The sequence below is a fragment of the Sceloporus occidentalis genome, unplaced genomic scaffold, assembly GCF_023333645.1.
Source record: "Sceloporus occidentalis isolate IW3139 unplaced genomic scaffold, rSceOcc1.0.p SCAF_26, whole genome shotgun sequence".
Lineage (NCBI taxonomy): Eukaryota > Metazoa > Chordata > Lepidosauria > Squamata > Phrynosomatidae > Sceloporus > Sceloporus occidentalis.
In genome coordinates, this window is record NW_028317006.1 from 13,189,190 (window position 1) to 13,216,496 (window position 27,307).

Sequence of the window (27,307 nt, forward strand, 5' to 3'; positions counted from 1 at the left end):
CAGTTCACCTTAATTTGCTTAGATCATTAGTCATCATATTATCTTTTTTCATTTTCTCCTCTGTGTTTACTACCGAGCAGCTTACAGGATGGATCAATTGGTTCTCATCTGTCTGCCACAGAGGCCTTTCACCTATTACTGTCAGAAGATGGCCACATAGTACCGGCCCATGGACTAGCAAAATAGTCTTGACTCCATCACCCTGTGCTATGTACTATTAATTCAGTTAGAGAGAAAAGTAATGGAATATCACAATTAAATGGAAACTGCTATGACTAGTGGACTTACCAAGAACATGTGGGTTTTGGGTCTAATATTATATATAATTAATATATATTATGCCCTGAGCAATGGAGTTACACTTTCTTTTAAGTTATTTTTATATACTTCACTTTCTCAATGTGTCTCTAACACAGCGTCTCTTTCTTGCAGGGTGACAGTAAGGAGAATGATGGCAGTTTGCTGGGAGACCCTAGCCAGACCTCTCCTGAGAAAAAGGATGGTGTGAAGTGGCAGAAGCCCCGTCTTACCCGCAGGGCCCTGATGAAATGTTGTTTGGTTAAATGGATACTTTCCAGCACGTCGCCACAAGGCCCAGGTACCTAAACCTAGATATTTGACTTATTATCATGTGTTAATCCTTAGTATACCTCTGCTCAACAGGCTGTGTGCCTCATACCTGTTGTACATGAAGTTGTTTAACTAATACTTTGGGATCATTATTATTACCAGTGGTTTTTTTTTCCATATACAGTAACACATTACTAACACATCCATGCATACATTTTATATATAAACAAGTTTGGTATTAATAGCTAGAAAGCTACCGTGTGGTCCACTAAGTAATTGAAGTTAGAAGGTTGATATACCTTTTGGCACGTCAGGTTCATTATTCATTCCTCATCATCCAACAGCTTTGGGATGAACTGGAACGGAGATAGCGAGCCAGGCCTTCTCGTCCAGCATCAGTGCCGACCTCACAAATGCTCTACTGAAGTGAAGGGTAATGTTAAAGCATACAAAGACATTTTGGACAATGCTATGCTTGCAATTTTGTAGGAACAGTTTGGGGAAGGCCCTTTTTTTTTATTTCAGCATGATTTTGCCCGAGCGCACAAAACAAGGTCAATAAGACATGGTTGGATAAGTTTGGTGTGGAAGAACTTGAGTGGCCCGCACAGAGCCCTGACCTCAACCCAATCGAACCCCTTTGGGATAAACTGGAACGGAGATTGCGAGCCAGGCCTCCTCGGCCAACATCGGTGCCTGACCTCACAAATACTCTACTGCATGAATGAGCAAAAATCCCACAGAAACTCTCCAAAATCTTGTAGAAAGGCCTCCTAGAAGAGTGGAAGCTGTTATAGCTGCAAAGGGGGATCAGCTACATATTAATGTCTGTGTATTTAGAATGCAGTGTCATAAAACTGGAATGGCCGGGTGTCCCAATACTTTTGTCAATATAGTGTATGAGCATACCTGGGATTGTCACCTCAATTTAACTATAGTAAAACTCTTAAAATTGTCCCAGCTGCTGGTGGGGCCAAATGTGCCCTGACCAAAGCACTGAAAGGGTTAAACCAGACACATAATTACACGCATATTTATACATAGCCACTAGGTGGCACGCGTGTGCACTTATATTGATTCACATATGTTGTGCTATGTAAGGGGAAAATAAGCGGGAGGGAGCAAGGAAAGTATTAATCTATTTTATACATTTATTAATGCAAAATTATTTTTGTTTTCTAAAGCATAGCTATTTTTTACAGAATAACACGCTTGACTTGATTCATTAATTGAGTAACACATTACTTTATTGACACTATAGTTTTTAATCAGCAGCTCCAATACTGATCCCCTGACTCTATTACCATGCGGCTGTTTGGGGTAGTAAAGGTATGGAACAAAATATCCAGTTTAGTAAAAAAAACTACAAGCATGGCAGGTTTCTACCCGGCCTCTCTAGCAGTGCCGCCTCACGGAATAGCCTTCTACAGTGGACATAAAAAGTCTACACACCCCTGTTAAAATACCAGGTTCTTGTGGTGTTAAAGAATGAGACAAAGATAAATCATGTCAGAACTATTTCCACCTTTAATGTGACCTATAACATGAACAATTCAATTGAAAAACAAGCTGAAATCTTTGAGGGGAAAAAGTAAAAAAACTCACAATAACCTGGTTGCATAAGTGTGCACACCCGCTTACAACTGGACTGTGGCTGTGTTCAGAATTAACCAATCACATTCAAACTCATGTTAAATAGAAGTCATTACATACCTGCCATCATCTAAAGTGATTTGCTTAGTTGCACCTCAGAGCAAAAGCCATGGTCTGCAGAGAGCTTCCAAAGCATCAGAGAGATCTCATTGTTGAAAGATATCAGCCAGAAGAAGGGTACAAAAGAATTTCCAAAGCATTTTCATACCATGGAACACAGTGAAGACAGTCATCATCAAGTGGCACAACAGAGACATTACCAAGAACTGGACGTCCCTCCAAAATTGATGAAAAGACGAGAAGAAAACTGGTCAGGGAGGATTACAAGAGGCCTACTGCAAGATTAAAGGAACCGCAGGAATTTCTGGCAGGTACTGGCTTTGTGCTACATGTGACAACAATCTCCCGTATTCTTCATTTGAATGAGCTATGGGATAGGGTGGCAAGATGGAAACATTTTCTTACAAAGAAAAACACCCAAGCCCGGCTGAAATTTGCAAAAACAAACATCAAGTCGCCCAAAAGCACGTGAGAAAATATGTTTTGGTCTAATGAAACCAAGCTTGAACTTTCCAAAAGGTATGTTTGGTGCAAAAACAACACTGCATATCACCAAAAGAACACCATACCCTCAGCGAAGCATGGTGGTGGCAGCATCATGCTTTGGGGCTGTTTTTCTGCAGCTGGAACCAGGGCTTTAGTCAGGGTGGAGGGAATTATGATCAGTTCCAGGCAATTTTGGCACAAAACCTTCAGGCACCCGTTACGAAGCTGAAGATGAAGTTTACCTTTCAGCACGACAATGCAAACATCCAAATCCACAAAAGCATGGCTTCACCAGAAGAAGATTCATGTTTTGGAATGGCCCAGCCAGAGCCCAGACCTGAATTCAATTGAACATCTGTGGGGTGATGTGAAGAGGGCTGTGCACAGGAGATGTCCTCTCACTCTCACAGATTTGGAGAACTTTTGCAAAGAAGAGTGGGCAAATATTGCCACGTCAAGATGTGCCATGCTAATAGATTGCTGTAATAAAATCAAAAGGAGCTTGAACAAAGTATTAGTTTAAGGGTGTGCACAATTATGCAACCAGGTTATTGTGAGGTGTTTTTTGGGTTTTTTTTTAGGTTATGAGAGGGAGATCTGTCGGGAAAGCTTGCAGGATAATTTGTAGTTTAAACCGACTCACGTCACTATTCAGTATGAAGGGCCAACACTGGCAGGTGATAGGATTATTTACTAAACTTTTAGCAATACTTCCCTAATTTAGAAAAAAATATGGTGAAGCAAATATACTGTGCTTCACTGATCACTAAAAAAGCGGGAAACGGGGGTCTTATGAGTAATTGTTCTTGTGCTTTTAAAGGTAGACGAGTTAGAGGAAACAGAAGAATAAACCGACGGAGGTGGAAATGCTATTTTGTCGATAGATCATTGGTCAGACCTCACCTAGAGTATTGTATATAAAAGGCGACCCCATCTCCAGAAGGCTATACCATAGATACTGGAAAGAGTGGTTTTGCTCTTGGTGTATTTCAATGTAAATAAACCTAAGACCCGAAAGAAAACATTTCAAACTCAAAGCCTGGTCAAAGGGAGATGTTTAATATTTATTAACCAGGTTACTCAACGTGATGTGGTTGGCTTCTGTGTTTGAAGTGTTCTCATGTTTGAAGTTCTAAAAGGTTGAACATGAACACAAAGTGTTTTTAGATCTCTGTATTACAGGGGAGGAACAGTAGGGTCTTCAAAGGGAAAGACCTATAAATGTGACTCCTCTTAAGTAATCAATCGGTTGTTACACTTCATACTCGAGTGCTGCTACCGCGTACCATGGGGTCAATTATGAGCCTTCTCAGCAACCAGACGAAGATTAGTATCAGGAGACAGAAGTCACTAAGAACAAGTCATAAAGGACACCATGTAACAGGTGACAACTGTGTTGCTTTACTTACTGCATCTGCGGGTGATTCTTTACAACCTGAACATGCCATTGTGTGAATTTATGTCTTATATTGTAGAGCAGGTAGAATCCACATTGCCTGTATTTTTTTAATAACTTGGATACATTTTATAATTACATTCAGTCAACACTATGTAAGGACCGAGCCTATAAAAAGCCCTCTTTTCGTGAACTACAAAATACGCACCAACGTATGCGATAAATATGCATGTTTCTTTGGTAGTGTTTAGTATTTTGTTAGTTTGTGCGTGTCTGGTCTTTGTAATTTATGCCTTCATTTATTTAGGCATTGGTGTTTGGGTAAATATTTTTGTCCTGAATAAGGGCATCTTATAGGCTAAGAACCTTGCCCACTGCTGTAAATTATAAATTGTATTGGTGTTGTGTTGTGATGTTGCTGTTTAGAACGTTACGCAACAATCTTTTGTGGGAACTCCAAGTTGATAAATACTAAAACAGTTAGTTTCTACATATTTTACGTGAATAAATCCTCTTTGTATACCTTAAAATGCTTCTATCGTACAAATGTTATCGGGCATGTTGTACTGGCCAATTTTCTAAAGGCAGGGATGATATTTAAAAAAATAGATATATTCTACACAGAGAAGACCAATCATCGGAATTCTCTCTCCCTTGGATAAAGCCAGGCATTAAAGAGTAAGCACAAGACAACTTCAACACCTTATTTACTGAGGGTGTTTTGTACCCCAAAACCCAGGGCGTTTTAGCATTTTTACATGATGTTTTTTTTAACCATAATTCTCCTTTTTAATTTTACGTGTACTCACACATATAATTTTGTCAAGGAGAGACAGAGCTTTCTTTCAATACACTATGCCCTAATTTTAAAAAGGTAGGGCTTTTATGTTTTTTAGAAGTTCCGGGGCACAAAATGGAACATGCCCATTCCCTCTTCCAAACTTGACATTTTCAAATTTTATTTTGTGAAGCCTATGTCTCATTTGGGAATGTTTAGCAGCCCATCAGCTCAAAATACCCCCACTAAAGCATATATTTTTGTAAAGAAGACACCCGAGGGTATTTCACTCGGACCATTTGGACTCTTATTATGCATCCATTTGGTCACCAAACCATGGAACCGTAACATTTATTTTTGTTGCCTTTTACCAACCTTTCCATTTTTTCTTCGGATTGTTTGGACAGTTTACATGCTGAATAGTGCACACGGAATAGGACAGTGCATGCATACAGAAAATAAAGGGTTACATTAAATAATATACTATGCAAACACAGTGTAGGTAAAAAAAAAGAAACATTTTTACAAGTATGCCAGCCTTTTGCTTTTCTTGTGTACTTTGTAATTTGTTTTTTTATTTGTCATTTATTTTATTGATTTTGTTTGCAGGTGGGGTGGCTGACTGCGGCATAATGCCTTAACCTCTGCATCACGCCAAGAATCAGACAGTTATTCCAGTGTGTTGGCACTTTTTCTAAAAAAAAAATTTTACTTTACTTTTCTGAGGCTGCTGATCGGTCTCTGACCGATCAGCAGCACTCACTACACATGAATGGAGCTCCATGTTCATTGTAGAGGCAAGGCTTCAATTCATAAAGGAAGTCTTGCGCGATCATGTCATCGTGCGAGACATTCAGTAGTTCTCGGGAGGCAGTCCCCCGCACCAGGAGCCAGCGGGTATTGGGTGTTCACGGGTGCAAATACCGCTACTTTATTCATGATGTTCTATGCTGTCAATATAGGTTTTTGGGCCAATGTTTTTGCAACAGCAAAAAGGTTTTAAGGGGTTAACAGAAGTCTTGCGTGTACTTAATCATGCAATATTTCCTCCAGAGAGGTGAGTGAAGGTAGAAGTCCTGCCTGAAAGGGTTAATAATTAGACTACACATGTGCCTTTTAGGACTGGAGAACACTGATATGCATCAGAGGAGGAAAGAGGGACAGTGGGACTTGGCTCAAAATGAGTGACTGTTCCTTATAAACAGGGGCAGTTAGTAGGTATGGGTATATGTATAGGACACTTGAGTGCTTCCTTTTCATTAGTATATTCCATTAGCGCTTTAGAGGATGTGTAATGTATCTCATTATAACAAATGTGTGAGGGCTCGGTGTTTACATGTTGTAGGCGTATGTGACTCCCTCTTCTGGGCTTCCATAGTTATTGATCCCAATGCTAAGTACATGGCTGGCCCTGGCCCAGTGATAAAGCCAAATACACAACAATAAAATGAAAATATTTACAGCCATTAAAATGGGGCCTAAATCAGGTGGATTTATTGATTTGACTCCTGCTTACCACAGCGATAAGGCACTTGCTTACTCATACTTTATTACAGGCAGGCTTCTTGTGTCTTTAATAATTCACAGCGCTAATTGTCTTAAAATACTTTGTTTTGAAATGGCAAGACAGGCAGTTTGTCCTTCCTACCAATCCTTCTCTGTATCTCTTGTGCTCCTACAGCAAATTCTGTCTGTAAAATTAACTAAAGGGTGTGACGTCAGTTCCATATTAAAGAAATACATCGGGTGTAAAATTGGAGCAGTTAACTTTGGATGAGCAAACGCAAAAACTAACATATGGCCAACCTCGCCATGGACACATACCGTTCTGGGACAAGGTATTTGCCCCGATTTCTTTTATTTTTGCTTACGTGTCACATTTAAATGTTTCGGATCATCCAGCTAATTTAAGACAATAATATTAGACAAAGACAAGGAGAGTAAACACAAAATGCAGCCTTTAAGTGATCATTTCATTTATTGAAGGTAAGGAGCTAATCAACACCTTTATCACAAATGTGAAAAAGTAATTGCCCCCTAAACCTAATAACTGGTTGTCTTGTCAGCAACAATTGCGATAAACCGGCAAAGATCGCTGTGAATGGCAAAGGTGAGAAGAGCCGTTTTTGCGCAGTGTCTTTCTTATTGTGGAGTTGTGAACACTGACCGTAACTGAGGCCTGCAGTTCTTTTACACGTTAGTTTGGGTTCTTTTGTGACCTCCTAGATGAGTCGTTGATGCTCTCTTGGAGGAGTTTTCGTCGGATGGTCTCTCCTGGGAAGGTTCATCGCTGTTCCAAGTTTTCTTCGTTTATAGATAATGGTTCTAACCGTGGTTCGCTGGAGTCCCAGAGCCTTAGAAATCTGTTTTTGAATTTCCTTAGATCATGACATTATGTGCTGCAAAATCATCATTTAAAAACTGCATTTTGTGTTCCGTGGGTTATCTTTGTCTAGCTGGATGATCTGAAACATTTATGTGGAAAGAAATACCCAAAGTTAACTGCCAAGTCACATGCGAGTCAATAAATTTGTGGTGTCAGTAAGCTTGATGTTTCTTCGTAGCTCATACCTGCAGTGTTTCCACAATATTCTGATTTTACGTGTAGAGACCTGCTTGGTGTGTCACATCCGATATTTATATTTATATATCAAGAAATAGCTTTCAAGCTATCCTGAAGATGGGTCTTCTTGAGGAACCCTAAAGCAGATATGAGTGGTGCTTCCCCTTTAAGGGGATTCCCCCTGTAGTCCCTGGAATGCCTTCTGTGACAGACCCTCATACAAGAGCTGGTAATTGTATTAATGCGTCAGTCTCATCCCCATTCACCATCTCTAATGCTCTACCCATTGCCATTGATCTGTGGTACAACCTGCTGCTACACAACTAGCACGCTTCTCATCGAGCGCTCTGCACTATTCCAAGGGTCACCCATCACTTAGCAGACCCAAAACAAATAAATAATTCCCATTCACTTAATGACCTTAAACGGTGGTTTCTAAACCCTTTATTTGCCAAGGCAGGTTCTTTCACCTGAGGAATGAAATAATGGAAAACATACTTGATAGGGTAAAGAGTCCAACTAGCAGGGGAGCTATACAGAAGGTACAAGAAAAGAAGATAATCAGTAAAGTTTTAGGTTAACCAAGTGGAATAAGGATCCTTTATGCAGGATCCTTAACATTCTGATCTTCTTCCGGGCTTAATTAACTGATGTCAATAAATATTTTATTTTAGTAGTTGAGATGACATTACACATTCTCTGAGGGCTTATGTATCCCTCGCTCAAATAAAATAAAAAAAATGACAAATAAAAAAAAATAATTGAATAAAAATTAAAACCATTAATTTATATACGTTTCCCTCAAATATTTAACCCCTCTACCCTCCACGTTCACAGAGCACGGTGATCATAACTGGGAACTCTCTGGGTCCGGCTACCAGGAGACCCCCCTTGCGGGATGTAGAAAAGAGGTCCCGCTGAAGGTGGGCAGCCCTGCCAACGTTGGGGAGCAAGGGAGTGCCGCAGCCATGCTCCTGCGGCCTGGCAAATCCTACGTTTAGCAGTTTAAATCAACCTATAGTATGGTATTTACAGAGGAACATAAACAACCCTTATCTATTAAAAATCCTTCGTATGTGTATACCATGAAGGCAGGCGTCTTTAACTCCTTGTTTTGAGCATGATTATTCCTCCCCATTAACGTATCTCTCCTCAATTAAACAGTGGTTGTTGTTGTAGCCTTTGTAAAGGTGGTGGGTCAAATGAAAGACATGAAATTCATTAGATAATGCCAGTTTTGCCAAATGCAGCTACCATATAGTATACATACGGTAGTTATTAAAGTGTAAGCTCTCCGCAATTAGCCCCCTTTTGCTTTCTGCTGCCTCAGAGGAGACGTCCGAGGCCTATGAATCTGTGTAATCAGGTATGTCCCCCGCAGGCTTTTCCTGTCTCAGCAGTAAGACCTATGGTTTAATGGAGGAAGGATCCTATTTGGATAATGCAAAATAGATTCCACTGTCTAGAGCTTTTATCCATTTAAACATCTTTAATATTTTACATTGAAACAAAGAGGAATCAATCTTCCCTGTATCTTCGCTCTCATTCTGGGGCTCAAATAACAGCACTGGCAGAAATGCTGAGAGAGAGAGAATTGGAGGAGGCAAAATATATGATAGGGCCAAGGGAGGGGGAGAAAAAGAGAAAGGGGTGAGAGAGACCAAGAACTATACGATAATGGCGAGATGGACGAATGCTACCAACATTGACTTGATACAAGAGCGAGTGGCACAGATGGCATACTGAGATGGCTCTATACTAGTGAGTGCGAGGAGGAAAGAGCGTATAGAGTGAGTGAGAAAGAGGAATGATTCCAGAAGTGAGATTATTTTATGTTTTGGAAAAGCACTAGGGAACAAGTATAAGATGGGGGAGGGGTGATGGTGCTTTTGAAGCAAGACATTATATTAAGTGATAAACTTTGATTAGTTTCAAAATGGTAAATACAAAAAACTAAATCTCTGACGGTCTGCATTTCTTTGGCTTTTTGTATGCCAGGGAAAACTTTCTAAAAACACTTAAGTAAATTAGTTCAATAGAGTGCAGTTCAATGGGCTTCTCTTATTGGAGTGAAACTTTTCATACCCCCATTTTTGCAGGAAGTTGCAATCGTGGGCTGGTTGAGGAGAACCTCTGATCTTCCCTGGCCTGCTGGGTTCTGCTAGCATAACAAGGTTGCTTTTTGGGTAAGAGCCTTCTGCTCCGCCAACTTCCAGGGCTGGTCATCTCCACCACCTCACCCCCCCTAACATAGGTGTCACGACTTGGAGATGTTTGGGGGCGGTATGGACTGGGGTCTGGGGTAATGTATGGAGACTTAGACATGGTAGTTGGGATTGAGCCACAGTTTATAGTCAATAAGACGATGTAGGATGGTGCTAATATTTTCATCAATAGCAAAATACATTAAGTAGTTCAGTTTTATGAAGCTATTGATGGGACGTTAAAAAAAAAAATTGGTCTGAAAAACGGGAAAAATGAAAGTGAAATAAAATAAGGAAGATATTTGGATGAAAATGGGAAGGCTGCCACTGGCCAAAGCTGCTGCCTATAAGCCGTAATAATCAATAAGAACATTTTTGTTAAATGTTTTACAAATCCACTTGTTGCTATCATTATTATGTTTTATTTATTTAGCGCCAACAATTTACGCAGTGCTTCTTACAATATAAAGGGTTTATTCGTTTAAACGAAGATTGCAGTAGAACTGTAATTTAACTCATTAACTTCACCATGCATTATCACAGGACATTCCCAGCGAGCGGATTTACCTTACTGCTGAGCGTCATATCCACCTTTTAAGAATGCGCTGCTCCTGATGGAAAGGAACTATATGGAGGCTGTGCCGACTTGGCATGGTCCTTTACCATGTTAATGGTCTGGTTGGGGAGATTAGCTTTTAACCAGCCCGTTTTGCAGTGGTGCCACAGAAAACCTGATTGCCTAAGAGGGCAACTGGGTCTTTGTTATGCAGCAATGGGGAAGCTGCCCCCTTGGACCTGTTAGCCTAGGCCAGAATACGCCATTGGCTGCAAGAAGGGCTTAGTTGGCCCAGTATAATGTATAGTTAGTTCATTTACTGAGAAGTTTTGAGTCACCTAACTGAATTTCACAGGGTCAATACAGGGTTGGCCCTTCATAACACATAATGGAGTCTGTGCAACTCTGTTGCAAACGCCCACTTTAGTGAATAAGCGCCTAACCTCACAATATATTTCCCGGCGGATTTTGATGCACTGAGTGCAATAGTAAAGATATACCGTTTTAAGATTGAGTGGGAATAAGGTATGCTAATGCTGCAAGGCTGAACAAGAGAGATACGGTAATGCTGGGAACACAAGAGATAATTTGCTTATTTAGTGCTTCTTGAGGGACTCAGAGTGCTTTATACAATAGCTTACAACGTAGTAATGGGATAATAGTATTCAGAACAATGGGGAGGAGAATGTAACATGTCTAGATGGCTTATTAACGCAATGCCTCAGTAAGCACTTTCTAGATACGTACTACCGCTATAGTTTAACTTCAAGTAATAAATGCTGATTTTTTTCTACAGAGCAGACAGGAAAGACAACTTCAAATCTTTTTACTTGAATATCGCCCCAACAGCATGTTAAAAAAGTTAAGTAAATTTCTTGGATGAGGCTACTAAACCCGGATGACAGTCAGTCCCAAAGCTCTTTTATAGCAGTCAGCATCGGTGTTACATTCATTAAAGCGGGAGTTTAAAGGTCACAATAAGTATATCAATTGCAGGTCCAATACAAGGATTTTCTTCACCAAGAAGAACTTGGTTGGCCCTTTACAATGCATAATTAAATCAGTGATCATTTTTGAAAATCGCTGCTGTCCATAATGCAGGACCTGTTGTGCCTGTTTGCATGACTAGGGTCTTCATTAATAAATAGTCTAGTTGAAGAGCTAAAAACAAAACTCTCCAGCAAACTCCCGCTTAAGTGAATATACCCCAATGAGTAATTGTGTTGTATAGTGGTGTAATCACCAAACCAACCAACAGACTGCATGAGAATTGCCATTTATGCATCTCTTCTCAAAAATCTACAATGACACTGGCAAAGCCATCAATATCATCTCAGTGGAGTTTCTCCAAAGAGAAGGCCAAAGAGAAGGTCTTCTGGAAGACGTTCCAGAAAAGGATGTCCCAGAATGCATAGCTGTTGTTGTTTTGAGATAGGACTCCTCATCATACTGCAAATCGCTGATAACTCCCCATTAAGTGGCCATAATAATAATTCTGTAATTGTCAGGGAACGGATTACCCCGAGATCCCACAAGCACTGTCAGACAGCGGTAATGATTCCAATCAACACTTGGACGATAAAGCAAATAGATCTATCATCATATTAATGTGCTCCTCTTCACAATGCTGGCAGCAGCGGTGCAGTTTGACCTCACAGGACAAGATTTAACTGCTGGCATGCTCTTCAATGCTTTTTTTATCCTGTGTCACCTTTGCTCAAACACATTACTTCACATACAGGACTGAAAAATCCTTCAGCTCACTTTTCAAAACCGCGGGCTTGCTGAGGTAAGTCTTTTGCTTCCTGAGGACCATCACTGCTGTCTCTGTGGAAACCTTTATCTCAATCAATGTGTGTAATGAGAGAGTGGTATTCCTCAGACGCTCCTCCCCATCCCACACCAGAGAGAGTGATGGAGAGAGGAGGGAGGAACGGATGATGAGGGAAGGAAGGAGAGAAGTTGGCTACAGCCTGATAGTTTTTCGGTATCCAATGGGACATTATTGGGCGGACACCCAGTGACTGCAAAAAAAACTGTAGGTAGAGGTATTACCTCAATATGACCCAACAGAACTGACCACTTATGGTCACTTGAGAAGCTTTTCCACAGATGTCACAAATACATCCATTGACAGTGATGTTCTACTGAAACTTGTCATCAGTTGGCTAAGTTCTAGACCTGCACTTCGGAGTGTGTTCTGCGTGGCCCAGGTGTTCAAAGGGTCCTAGGACCCACTCGGACCATTTGTCCTTTCTTCAACTGTATTCAACTGAGGAAATTGTTTGTCTTTTTGCATTTTCTTTGTGGTATCTTGGCTTGAGAGCTGGAGTCCAGGGTGAGTTTCGTGCTTACAGCCCAGGACCCCCTGCAGGGGAAAGCTGGCCTGTCATGGGGATGGAACTGTTTGCTATTGCCGTGGTTATTATACTCTTTGTAGCTGTCCTCAAGCAGTTTGGGATACTGGAGCCCATGTCCATGGAAGGTAATTAATCAAATCTTCCTTATTACGAGCATCACAATTAATTCTATGTTCTGCTATTGTAATCATACAAAAGAACTTTCATCAGGGAGAAACTGTATTACATCTGTAGTTCCTGTGCTGAAAAGGGAGCTGATCTTTATCTGTCCTTTGCACGTACTTTTACTGACAGCAATGTTTTAAGGGGATGCACAATCTGTGTCTTCAACTTACCCTTGATCTCCTGTAGTTTGTAAACTTATTTCTGGAAGCCTGCGATTTCCTGTCGTTGGGCTGATTCACCGCAATCAATATGTGTAAAGATCAACATCTAAATGATTTGGGAGAGTTTAGATTTAAAAACAAAAAATGGGTAAAGGGGGTCTCTGAAGATATAAGAATACAAGACAGCTAGGAAAACTTGTCGGAGACTCAGACAGGAAATCAGTGAGTGTTTGGCATATCTGAATATTCTACAGATAAATCTATGAGGATGGGAAATGCATTAAGCGGCAGAGAGCTTTTACAAAAGGTATATTGCGGCTAATAGAGCAGTGTCATCCAAGCTGAAAAAGCACTTGAGTTCTCCATTCCAAGGTGTGTATTAGCACTTTAACCCTGGCGTTTAAACAAAGCAGCTGAAGATTTAACCCTGTCTGAGAACTTTACTGGACACGAAGACCGTACAGAGTTAATAACCCCCAGCTTTTTTAATACAACGCCTATCATGCCTGGACAACAATAGCGAATGCCCGTAGTTACCATATGGGATGGGCAAAATGAACGGTACTGGGCACTTGGCATTAAAGCCCATTGCTGATTCTATAAAAGAATATTAATAATATACAGTATTGTAAATACCAGTTCATTGGTGCCTGCCGTAAATCCCTTGTATTTACAGTCACATAAGCGAAGTGCATGGGTATGGTTGCTTATGTAGTATGTATACTGTTTAACACAAACATTGGGTGTATAAAAAAAACAATTGCTGTACACAGTGGTAAATGGGGTAGTTGCCATGACAACCAATAGGATTGCTTATATATAATTTTATCAGGGTTATAAACCTAATGTATCCTTTGTTTAACGGAGATATCACTGAGCCTATAAATATCATTGATTCCACGGTGTATTCAAAGACTTGACCTTGCAACACAAACCCTTTAAAGCAGTTACGAAAAGGCAAACTGACAAGCATTATTCCTCTTCTATCTCTCGGAAGATATTGACCCAGTAGAGTTCCCACTATGTCTAGCTGTCAGTCTCAGTATACTTGTGATCATTGAACACATTTCATGCTAGTTTACTGAATGCGATTGGTTGCAGACACTATAATTAAAAAGCCGGTAGGTATTAACACAACACCTAAGGGGATATCTGATCATCATTTGTATCTGACATGTATCTGACATGAACAAAAGACAGAACCCATCAGTCTTTTTATCTCTAGAGCTTGTCTTCAATCGTCAGACCTCTCCTTCTGCTACAGGCCCTGGGCCCATATTTCAAAAGCTCAACCTCGTCTACTTGAAGTCTGCTCTGTAAAAACATAACAATTTTGCGCTCTATAATAGAGATCTGTCTAATGATTTTAACTCTTTGATTTAGCGTTTGTGCTCTAAGCAAGCAAAATCACACACCAATGCCAAAATTGGTGATATTCCACAAAAGCCAGGTTCATTTGATGGCTTGTTTAGGCCCAATCATAGCAGCTGTAATATAATAATGTTCATTTTCAGCCAGATCTACATAATCTCCTTTATCATTGGCCAGTCCCGGAACGAGTCAAAGGGCATGCAACAGCAAAGGGTTAAACGGAACAGGGTATCCCCTTGTATAATAACCTCCCCTTACAATGCGTCATTTTACAATGGAAACTCAATCTTCGTCCCGCGTGTGCTGCGTATTGCTATTCTTTGTCTGTAGCTGGGCTATTTTTAGGAAAGGGGGATGTGGATTTGCAGGAAGGTAAAGGTTCTGAAAGACGACACTATGCAGTCAGCTTTGGGATTCAGTTGGAGATCTGAGATGTCATGGATGTGGAGTATTGCTCTATGGTATCTCAGTATGGACATTCCCAGTAGCGGAAATTTATTTTGCGTTGGGAAACAAAAGATAGAGGTCCTAAAAGCAAACCTATTGGATTATTTAGCCCGAATTAAGCATTATTTTAATAGTTTTATTTACATGGGATCTGTCATGGAGAGGTCACTTGTATGTCATAACGGACATGAAATTAAAGATGAGACCCGAAGAGGGGAAACTTTGCACTACTAGAGCGAGCTAGAATTTACTAGCTTAAGTTTGCAAGTCAGTTGCAATTTCAATTCATCAGTATTAGTATATTTGTTACGAGGAGCAAACCCCAGGGAACTTCTCCTGCAAGAAGAGCTTGGATGGCCCTAGGTCCCCAACAGTGAAACTGTAACTCTCCAGCAGACTCACCTGCAAAATCCCTCTTTAGTGAATAAATGTAAAGACTTACAGCAGCAATCCCACAGCTGCTATAAAATGACATGTGGATTTCTGGTTTCTTCCATAGTACCCGAGCTGAAATATAGGAAATGTTTGGGTTGTGATGACTCCAACACAAATGACATTAAGCCATCCAGTAGCCCATCAAGGGTGATTGGATTTGTAGTCTGAAAATTGACCCTGTGCACCTCACCTTTAGTAACAGTCTATATTATATGTGTTTGTGTAAAAATAAAATGTCTCATTATTTGGGGTCTGTAGGTGTTACAGGGTCACCGTACCCAAGGCTGGGTACCCCTGTTTGAGGGCTGAAGAATCACCAGTCAGTCCCTCATACGGATCGCACTCAGCTATCCAGGGATCATCCAGACCACCATTCGTAGCAAACCAAGAAGAACTCTCTTTATTACGAACACACAGAACTTTATACAATCTCAATGCAATGTGTACCGAACCCAACCCCCAATCCCATCAGCCACATCCCATCACAAATCCCATCAGTATACAGGGGATGTATCAGGTGAGGGGATTACAGAATACAATGGGTTCCCCCACCTGTGTTATCCCCCCTGTAGTGCGGGTGCCGTCTGGGCAGACAGGGCTGTGTTGGCTGATTAAGAGCCCCAGCCAGATTATAGGATCGTCTCTTTGAAGGCTGGGGCTGAATCCACATCAGTCTCTGGGCCGGTTACACAATAAACACAATATAATATATTACCGGGTCACAGTATACAGAACCGGACACAAAAGTGCTCCGTGACCCGGCTAAACTTCATATGACACATGAGCCAGCTAGCCTGGCCCTGTCACAGATCTCCCCCTTGACCAACGGTCCGGCAGACCAGGCAGATCCACACGGGTCTGCTGCAGGCTGTCCGAGTGGACAAAGTTCACAGGTGCAGGCCTTAGTTCATGGCCCCCTTTGTCAGAATCATCCATTGAAGGTGGGCCAGGGCCCTGGTTGCCCAAAAGGATAGTCAGTAGTCCTCTGTGAATTGGAGGACGGTCCCAGCTCAGCCGGGGGCACATGGCTATCCCCCTCACCGGGGTAACAGGGGCACCTGGAGACTCTTGCTCCCTAGTCTTGGGAACTGAGTCTGGGGCAGCTGCCAGGCCAGGGTGGTTGCATGGAAGGAAAACCCTGCTGATCGGGCCGGGGGCACTCGGGGAACCAGGGAAACACGTAGAGGTAGTAAGCGAGGCCTCTACCGGGACACTGGAGTGACCTAGGGGACACTCTGGGACAGGAACAGGTGCCCTTACAGGGTTATTGGGTGAGCTAAGCAGCTCTGCGGGGTACTCAGGGGACCCAGGGGAATACTCCGGGGCAGGGACAGGTGCCAATACTGGACCACCGGGAGGGTTAAGCAGACCCTCGATCTTCCTCTCTGGGACAGGTGCCTCTGCCTGGGCACGGGGAGAGTCAGAGGAACACTCTGGGACAGTGACCTGGGCTTCTACCAGGACACTTGGGGAACCAGGGATCACTTCGGAAAACACAGGGATAGGAACCAGGGCCTGCGCCAGGCTACTGAGAGGACCCAGGGAACTCGGCAGCCCCTCTGGCGTCCTCGCTAGGTTAGGGAATGGTGCCTCTACCGGGTCACCGGGGACTTCAGTGGGAACCTCTGGGGCAGTGACCCGGGCTTCTCCCAGGACACTCGGGAAATCAGGGGGACAGTCTGGGGCACTGGCTTCTACAGGCATAGCTAGGGGTTTGGTGAGGGGGGTTGTGCCACTTACTCGGGAGGTGGGGACAGTCATCTCTTCTGCCGGGGTAGAGCAGCCAGGGTTGTTGGTGGGGACCTGGGTCGGAGCTTTTGGCTTCCTCCTCCGCTTCTTCTTGCTGGCGAGGACCTCGGTTCTTCTCGCCAGGGCAGGGGCCGCGGAGTAGGTGAAGAGGACCTCGGTCCCACTCCTGCAAGTTGTAGTACCATGCTCCCAGTCTCCTTGTAACTCCTGAAGCTCCACTCTCCGCAGCAATTCTTTATAGTCCCTCTCGAGCTGCCATTCCTCTTGGACCAGGCAATCCATAACAGCCTCCAGCTCGGGGGGGAATAGCATAAACCAGGACTTCTGCACGGTTGTCCCAGATTGTATCCCTGCGGTACTGGCAGGGGCTTCCGAAGGACGAGTCAAATTGGAAGGCATCATATATCAGTCCTGGGTCGACGGGGCTATACAGCATCAGAGGGTCGCTGTGGTCTTCACCTGCTAACTGCTGGGAGAATCCCTGGTAGCGGCTCTGGAGGTCGAGCTCTGCATATATGAGACCCCTCAATTCGTCTTCCCACTCCGGCAACGGGTTCTCCCCCAGGAGTGGAACTCGTATATCCCACATTGTCCAGTACTGTGCCCAGTATGATTCGAAGTGGGGATGGGAGAAATCATCCCTCCAGTCTGCAGGCGCAGACTCTAACTGCCATTGCTGGTGTTCCAGCTCACACACCTCGGCTGTAACCCAGTCTGTCTCATCCTCTGGTTCTCGGAAGGGTTGGATATCCTGGTATGATATTTTGGTGTTCTGTTCCCCTAGTCTGGGAGATACAGACCCACTCTGGCTCAGTTCCTGGTGACACATTTTAATCACCGCCGTCACTTGCTCCGATGTAGCCCCTCCTGGGTACAGGGATAGGTGCCATAGAATGTTCTTTTGTAGAGCACTCAGTCCGAGGCTCTCCTCTGGGGCATCCTGGTGCCGGTCCATCTCTCTGCAGTCCGCAATCAGAGTAGCCTTTCCTTTGCTACAAACCTCCAGGAGCTCTCTTGGTGTCTCTCGTCTGCAATCCCAGTTGGTGGTTTGGATTTCACCCAAGTCGTGGGATTCTTCCCACCGCTGCCAACCAATGTTACAGGGTCACCGTACCCAAGGCTGGGTACCCCTGTTTGAGGGCTGAGGAATCACCAGTCAGTCCCTCGTACGGATAGCACTCAGCTATCCACGGATCATCCAGACCACCATTCGTAGTAAACCAAGAAGAACTCTCTTTATTACAAACACACAGAACTTTATACAATCTCAATGCAATGTGTACCGAACCCAACCCCCAATCCCATCAGCCACATCCCATCACAAATCCCATCAGTATACAGGGGATGTATCAGGTGAGGGGATTACAGAATACAATGGGTTCCCCCACCTGTGTTATCCCCCTGTAGTGCGGGTGCCGTCTGGGCAGACAGGGCTGTGTTGGCTGATTAAGAGCCCCAGCCAGATTATAGGATCGTCTCTTTGAAGGCTGGGGCTGAATCCACATCAGTCTCTGGGCCGGTTACACAATAAACACAATATAATATATTACCGGGTCACAGTATACAGAACCGGACACAAAAGTGCTCCGTGACCCGGCTAAACTTCATATGACACATGAGCCAGCTAGCCTGGCCCTGTCACAGTAGGAAGCAGTTTTATACCCATTACCCATTAAGGGTCCAGAACACAAACTTATTTAACTTAACAAGGTAATATTTGCCAGAACTGACCTTGAACGTGACTGTGAACTTCATCTAAGTGAACAGAGTATTTTTTAATTGTCCATTCTCCATACAAGCAGGCCAATAGAAATCCAGATTTCTCACACGGACAGTACAACACAAACCATAGATGTCTCTTCCAAATGTGCAAACCACAGTCGCTCTATCTCATTTTACCCTTTGCTGCACGTAGCCTTATATTCCCTCGGCTGCCCGTGAGATTGAATTTTACTGTATGCTGCACTTTGTGAATGGGAGAAGTTAATCGATAGTAATGTGGAACAATGTGCGGAGCAATAATAAACATTTGGAAAAGGAGCTAGCCTGTTGGCGAAGAGAGAGAGATTGATCCTCGCCAATGTCTTTGCACTGTTTTGAGCTGTGCTGGTTGTAACTGCCTGTTCTTGGATTTTTCAGATAGCAGCGAGAGCGACTTCGAACTATCCATAGTACGTCACCAGCCAGAGGGACTCGATCAGCTTCAAGCTGTCACCAAGTTCACAAAGAAGGAACTTCAGTCCTTATACAGGGGCTTCAAAAACGTAAGCATTTCCGAAACATCCAGTCGGCGTATTGCTAAAATAAAGCTGCGATGGGGGAAATCACTTCTTCCTGCGGTGACATTGGGATCTTCTACATTGTCACCAATGATGATCCTCTAACAGTAAGAGATGATATGACTGTGATCAGTGGCATTGAGCATTTAGCATCATGTAACACTGTTCTGGAACACTGACATCCTTTGTGCAGATAACACTGCCGGGTGATATAGAAACAGAGAATTTGACAGCAGAATTCGCCCCATCTAGTCTGCCCATTTTCCTGATAAAAGTCTTAGGTTTAATTAGTCTTTGGTCCAGTCTTCAACATGGCTTTCCTTTGTGCTGATGACACTCACACTGTTTTCTAGTGTGATCCTTTAGGTTGCAGTGCGTACATCTGGTTACCCTTTTAATGACAGATGATCTCATTGTACAGCGCTGGAGTATATGATGGTGCTACATAAATCCATAAATTATAAGGCTGGCCTGTTTTGTATTTGTTTAGATGGCAGACTTCCCAATTTTACAAGCAGGAGCAGGCAAACATCTGTAAACTTTAGGAGTCAGACACATTTACATACCTGCAAACATTGTAAATAAGCTGACTCCAAGACTTCTCAATGATTAAACAGTTTTTAATAGGGGGCATCCAAATGGTTCTAATACTGGTCCTCTGTATTATTAATATTATGTTTTATTTATATAGCGCCAACAATTTACGCAGCGCTTAATACAATACATATATTCAAGAGGTCTGACAAGACGAGAATTGACAGACTAAGACAAACTGATACATTAGGTGGAGGGAGCCCGGCTCGCAAGCTTACAATCATTACTGTAAAAGAGTACTACTGTATTGGGAACACTACCAACCTTTTTACTTCTTGACAAGTGCCAGTATGTTCCTGTGCGATAAGCAATACTGCCGTCTTCGCCGAAATGTCATGTTTGGCAATAAAACTGCCTAACCACTGTGGAAAACACATATGTTCATGTGACAAATCTATTTTTAACATACATCACGTTTGGTGTCTACAAACTCCTCGCTGAGCCCTGATTAATCTACGTTTTTATCACATGCAATAAAATTGTATGCTCTTCTTAAACACATTCCCATGCAATAACCTGAGCATTTATGAGGATATCGTAAAAAATACTGTACCTTTGAGGTTTCCGGACTGTTGCTTTGAACCAGTAGCTAAGCTCGTGGAGGATCCTGGATACCAGTTTGACGTACGCAACAATGACTCCTCCAGGAGTTATTTAGATAAAGAAAACTGGCACCCACGCTATTTAAATTAAGTGTATTGCTTCTATGTAACAGATCACCGTCCATGCAGTAACCCTGCTCTGCCAGAACATGATGAGCCAGCCATGTGCATCCAGGAATTATAGACACAGCTAGTATCGTGGAACACATGGCTTTGGCCTACAGTGCTGTGAGATGGCCATGTCCCACATCTAGTAATTAGGGGCAAATTAGTTTGAAATTCCAGGTATTAGAATCTCTAGGACTCTCTAAATGACTCTATTAGTTACCTGATTTGTATTATGTAATACAGTCCAATTTACCCCATTGACCTTTTTTCTAGGAGTGCCCAAGCGGATTGGTTGATGAAGAAACATTCAAGCTAATCTACTCACAGTTTTTCCCGCAGGGTGGTCAGTAAATCTTCTCATATATACTGTGTGGGGGGGGTTGCTCTTTTTTTTATTTTTTTTTATTTATTGTTTCGATCCTGGCACTGGCCCCTGGCTACAGTGGGGCATTTATTACAGGGAAACATTTTATTGTTCATCTGGATTTTACTGCATCTGGCAACACAGTATATTTGCAAGTGAAATAAATTTATATTTCTATTATAAACAGTGGTATTTAGGTCCAAAAACTGCTATTTATGTATAAAAATAGATAAATGAGCGAAACTACTTTGGTGCTCTGCTTGGTCCCCAAGTGCAATAAATACACTAGATGAGCAAAAGTATGCAGACACCTGACCATCATGCCTATATGAGCTTGTTGGACATCCCATTCCAAAACCACTGACATTAATATGTAGCTGATCCCCCTTTGCAGCTATAACAGCTTCCACTCTTCTTGGAAGGCTTTCCACAAGATCTTAGAGAGTTTCTGTGGGATTTTTGCTTATTCATCCAGTAGAGTATTTGTGAGGTCAGGCACCGATGTTGGCCGAGGAGGCCTAGATTGCAATCTCTGTTCCAGTTCATCCCAAAGGTGTTTGATGGGGTTAAGGTCAGGGCTCTGTGCGGACCACTCAAGTTCTTCCACAACAAACTTATCTAACCATGTCTTACTGACCTTGTTTTGTGCGCTGGGGCAAAATCATGCTGAAATAAAAAAAAGTGTGTATTTGTATTTGACGAATATGGGTTACATGAGAACTGCAGTTACATTTGGAGACTATTTATAAAACTCTTCAGATTGCAACCGATGTGCTTGATTTGTGTGGTTGAAGACAGGTTTTGATGAGATTTTTGGGGTAAGGTATGGGTATTCATTAACAAAAAAAACATGGGATGGCTTGAATGAGTTTTTTTTTTGTAGTGAAACAAATAATCTTGTATAATTTGTGAAATATTTTGGAGTCCGCAGAAACTGTAGCCTAGCAGTATTCAGTAGGTACACCTGATTTTTCACCAGTGAACAAATATCATCTAAACTGCCTTATTTTAAGCTGTTTTATTGTTTATTTACTAAATGGAGAGTTTATAACAGGCATATTTATCTTTAGTGCTGCCCTAGGCATGACACACGGCAGTGTTCCTCTCCGCAGCAGCGTCCTTATTGAAGCATCCAGGAACACCATATGACGGAGGGCCCGCTGAGCAAAGTAGCACCAGGGAGCCAGATAACCATCCTCCTGGACCTGCTGTATAGACCAGAATAGGCCTAATTCTGGATGTCACTACACATTATAGTGACAATCCAGACATTATAGTGACAATGAGGTTCTTCTGCAAGAAAAGTTTGTCTGGCCCTGTATAATGTATAGTTCAATCAATTTGTCTAACCACCTGAGTTATGCATCATGCAGGCCCAGCTCAGGCCTTCTTGCTGGAGAAACTTGCCAGTGTCGACTCTGAATAGGGAAATCAAACCACAACTCTCCTGCTAACTCTCCATTTAGTGAATAAACCCATTGGCATGCAGGTAGAAGTAATGTTCAGTTGCAGAGTTGGACAAAGCTGCATTCTGTGTTACGTTGGTGAGGCTGCGTCCTGCTCTAGTGACAAACTGTCCTATGTGTTTTCAGATGCCACTATGTATGCACACTTTCTCTTCAATGCCTTTGATCAGGACAGGAGCGGGGCAATACGGTTCGAGGTAATATCCGTCATGTGACAAAAGAATGGATGTATGGGGAACTGCAGGTGCACGATGCATGTTATTGGCTCTCCTTTCATCTTTATCCAGGAATAAAGAGACATTATCTCTTTTTGATGTACTGTTAACAACCAGTAGTAATGGACAATGCTAGAAGTGGGTTATTGTTAGTGTATATTGCATGAGATCAGAGATTTGCAAATGCACGGAAGCTTAATATTCATATACCACACAAAACACCTTGGGTAATGAGGTTTATGGATTATACCATGAACATATATGTATATAACTATCTATAAAACCATATATAAATATATATATATATTTATGACAGTCAAGAGTTTGACTTGCAAAAGTTACCTGACTCAGGAGGTGACGAGAAAAAAAAAAAGACTTGAGGAATGAATTGTGCTTGCTAGTTAACAAATTAATTACGTCCCTCACCCAATTTCCCCAATAAAAAAGAAGATACCATCATACGGCCCTTTATAACTGGTTACTGCAAAGTAACTCTTCAGAAACACTTTTCTGCTAAAAGTTTCTTTTTAGCCAAATTCATGTGTCATTTTTTAAAATGTATTTTAATTATGAATCACATTACAAGCTCTTGCATTAACATGCAAATGTTATTACAAGCATTCGACAGAAACTTTCTTCCAGTCAAGTCAACTCTACTCAGCTTTCAAGTGACCCTTACTCTCACTAGTCTTTATTCTTATATTTACAGTATGTTTATAGTTATGTGTTCATAACCCCCCACCAACATTTTAAGTGTCCAATTGGGACATCAATGTTGGAGGGTGTCGCAAACGTTGGGGGAGAGGGACCGGTGCCAAAAGTGGCCTACTGACAGTTTTATGAGAAGAGACACCTTTCGGTGCTCAGATTCAGAAATGTGCGGGTTGGCCACACACACACACACTAATATATATATATATATATATATATATATATATATATATACACAGTTATGCTCAAAAGTTTTCATACCCTTGGAGAATTGGTAACATAGGTAAACATGAGTGAGCAGGCAAAACACATTTCTCTTCTTTCTTATGGGATTCATATTCAACTGTAGGTTATAACAGAATGGCACAATTGTAAAACAAAACATGGGATCAAAGAAAAAAATAAAATGACCCCTGTTCAAAAGTCTGCATACACTTAGTTCTTAATACTGTGTATTGCCCCCTTTAGCATCAATGACAGCGTGCAGTCTTTTGTAATAGTTCTCTACGAGGACCCAAATTCTTGCAGCTGCCCATTCGTCAGGCAAAATGCCTGCAGGTCATGCAATGTCATTGGCCGTCTTGCATGAACCTCACACTTGAGATCTGCCCAGAGTGGCTTAATGACACTAAGGTCAGGAGACTGTGACGGCCACTCAAGAACCTTCACCTTTTCCTGCTGTAAACACTGGAGGGTCAGCTTGGCATTGTGCTCAGGGTCATTGAAGAATTGAAGGTGCTGAAGAATAAAAAATGATCTGCCAGTATTTTCTGAAAACACGCAGCATTCATCTTGCCATGAATTTTCACAAGATTCCCTGTGCCTATAGAGCCCCCCAAACATCATTGAGCCACCATGCTTTAGGGTCGGGATGGTATTCTTTTTGCTTTAGGCATTTTGTGGCATTGGCGCAGTAAAGGCTTCTTTCTGGCAACTTGTCCATGTAGCTCATTTTTGTTCAAGTATTGTGGTATTGTGATCCTTGAAACAACCACATAGTCTTTTTCCAGAGCAGCCGTTTTTTTTCCTGAGGTTACTTGTGAGTTTTTCTTTGTATCCCGAATAATTCTTCTGGCAGTTGTGGCTGGAATGTTTCTTGGTGATTGAACTCTTGGCATTTTCAAGGATTTGGGTATCTTTTTATATCCATTCCCATCTTAATTAAGTTCCATTACCTTGTTACACTGGTCTTGACAGTTCTTTTCTGCTCCCCATTGACTATTTATACACAGCCACAGGTGTGAGAAATTAACCATTATTTGACATTTTAACCTGTGTGTGTCGCCTTATGTGTCTGTAACAAGGCCAAACATTTAAGGCAGCGGTTCTCAACCTGGGAACTACCCTTTCACAGGGATCGCCTAAGAGTATTGGAAGACACATATTTCACAATATGTAATTACATCATTTTATGGTTGGGTGGTCACCACAACATGAGAAACTGTATTAAAGGGTCGCGGCATTAGGAAGGTTGAGAACCACTGATTTAAGGGCATGTAAACTTTTGATCAAGGCCATTTGGGTGATATCTCTTATCGTTACGATTTAAAAAGGAGCCAAACAACTATGGGATAAGAAATGGCTTCGTATGATCATTAGCCTTAAAATCAATGCCAACATTCACAATCTCTGCTACGGTATGCAAATTTTTGAGCACAACTGTATGTTGTTTATACATATATACATATATTATATATAAACAACAGCATAGACCTCTGTTAATTTTACAGCACCCGTTCTGTAGACCGAAGCAGGGTAACAAAAGATAAATCTAAGAGAGTAGGGGAGCTCAGATGACTGGGTTTCCAGTGGGTAGAATCTGCCAGTTGGAATTCTCACACACTAAGCTGGGGAGAAAAATCTGCTGTGATATCAAAATGCAATTACAAAGCCACGATCCATTTACATTCTCCAAAATAGCATATATTGCACATTAATATGATTTACAAAGTTTGTCTTTTTAATTTAATGTAGAAGTTTAAATGAAGATAAATGTGTTTAACGCGAGTGAATTCTCCACTGTATAGTGGTCTGTATTCTGCGATTTTTTTTTTAAAGACAATTACCGTATTTTTCCTTTTACCTGCAAATATCATACATGTAAACATTTAGGAGATGAGCAGAAATAAAATAATGAAGTCATCAGCATCATTGCAAGATATGAAAGAGTTAATGAATCCCTTTTTGTGTGTGTTCACCAGGATTTTGTCATTGGCCTGTCTATTCTTCTACGGGGGACCGTCCATGAAAAGTTAAAATGGGCCTTCAATCTATATGATATTAATAAAGATGGATACATCACTAAAGAGGTATGAAGTGCTGCTAGTTTATGAGTCTTTGGGAATATCATCATACATTATTGGTTCCCCAAATCTGAACTCCTTTTTGCACTCCTTGCACGTCCATAAAATGGAATCTCCATACTTATGGAACTCTGACATTCCCTGTCTGCCTTCACTGGCAATGGTGCATGTAGCCCCACCGCCAAGCCCTCCCAACCCTCGTAAGGGTTATGCGGGTGATACTTCTAAGGCAGAATACTAAGGAAGCTACCGGCCACGTGGCTCTGGGTTTTTGGGGGTCTTCAGCAAAAAGATTTCAAGTATAATGCATGGAAATGGACAATTATAAATAAACAAATGTGCATTAAACTTAGGATCACAAAGTTTGTTGGTGAACAAGACACATTATAAAGATGAAACTTTAATCCATGCTTCTCACATTTTAATGGGGACTCCTAGACCAACCGGGCCATAAGCAGATGCTTAATCCGCTTAAATGGGCAACCATCCTTGAATGTACATCCCCCTCTAGTTAGCCACATTGGACAGCTTGACCTTGTGATAGATGATGGAAAGAGAAGTTTAAATATCTGATGTCAAAAAGACCCTGGTAAAAGCACCTCTCCAGGATTTATTTCTGTACTTAAGTCTGAGAGGAGTGCAAACTTTTGGATTTTAGGATTTCTCCAAATAACATGTCAAGAAACAGTTAACTTTGCTGAGCAAATCATGTTTGAATTATTAACACCACCCTGTTCAATGAAAATATAGATCAGCGCATACTCAAGCAGTTCAATGAGAGAGACCTACATCGCTTGCCGGCAACTTAATGAACTCTAGAAAGTGGAGTCAACCTGTCAGGGTCATGATCATGTGACTGCTGACCAATTTATATATTTATATATATATATATATATATATATATATATATATATATATACACACACACAATATAAGCGCTGCATAAATTGTTGGCGCTATATAAATAATAATAATAATAATAATAATATATGTTCATGATGCATTTTTTAGTGTATATATACATTTCCACCTGTTTTACTATACAATCCAAAATTTGACTATATGACATGCATTTCACTATATGATATGTGTGTTTCAGTATATAATATATACTATGTATGATATATACAAAAAAGCAATGTCCCTAACAGCCCCTTATATATATGTGTGATACTTAACAGCCTTCCCTAATGAGTATGCCAATGTTTACTTATGTTGTCACTTTATAGGAGATGCTGGCGATAATGAAGTCCATCTATGACATGATGGGGCGTTATACCTACCCTATGCAAAGGGAGGATGCGCCCATTGAGCATGTGGAGAGATTCTTCCAAGTGAGTAAAATATAGTGCTTCGTACAGATACAAAATTCCAAAAGCCCCTGCCTCTATCATTTAAAACCTTTTTAATCACTGTCCTTTCTTGCAGAAAATGGATCGGAATCATGATGGAGTGGTGACCATTGATGAATTTTTGGAGACCTGTCAGAAGGTAATCATCTCCTGCTTCTGTTATGTCCCATCAAAGTTGTTTTTCTACTCAATTTATTGACAAAAATAGAGCAACAGAGTATAAAATTTGACAGAAGATGACCCTTCGATCCATCTAGTCTACTGGAACCTCAGACACAATTGATGACAAATGTCTGTTTTTCCCCCAACAGGATGAAAACATAATGAGGTCCATGCAGCTATTCGAGAATGTTATCTAG

The 27,307-nt window shown here is 41.7% G+C and overlaps 1 protein-coding gene across 1 annotated transcript; it reads left to right on the forward strand.

The window, feature by feature from the left end:
- Positions 1-441: 441 nt before the first annotated feature.
- On the forward strand, positions 442-27,307 carry LOC149300180 (calsenilin). Its single transcript, XM_089485619.1, has 8 exons — positions 442-598; positions 19,094-19,218; positions 20,811-20,880; positions 22,494-22,564; positions 25,495-25,602; positions 26,826-26,930; positions 27,025-27,087; positions 27,260-27,307. The coding sequence occupies exons 1-8, from the start codon at positions 544-546 to the stop codon at positions 27,305-27,307; spliced, it is 645 nt and encodes a 214-aa protein (XP_089341745.1). The 5' UTR covers positions 442-543.

Excerpts from the sequence above, each read along its gene's own strand:
- LOC149300180 (XM_089485619.1), top strand. The coding sequence starts at position 544 with ATGAAATGTTGTTTGGTTAAATGGATACTTTCCAGCACGTCGCCACAA. Across the intron at positions 20,881-22,493 it reads ACAGTTTTTCCCGCAGGGTG|ATGCCACTATGTATGCACAC; the intron begins GTCAGTAAATCT and ends ATGTGTTTTCAG. Across the intron at positions 26,931-27,024 it reads ATGTGGAGAGATTCTTCCAA|AAAATGGATCGGAATCATGA; the intron begins GTGAGTAAAATA and ends CCTTTCTTGCAG.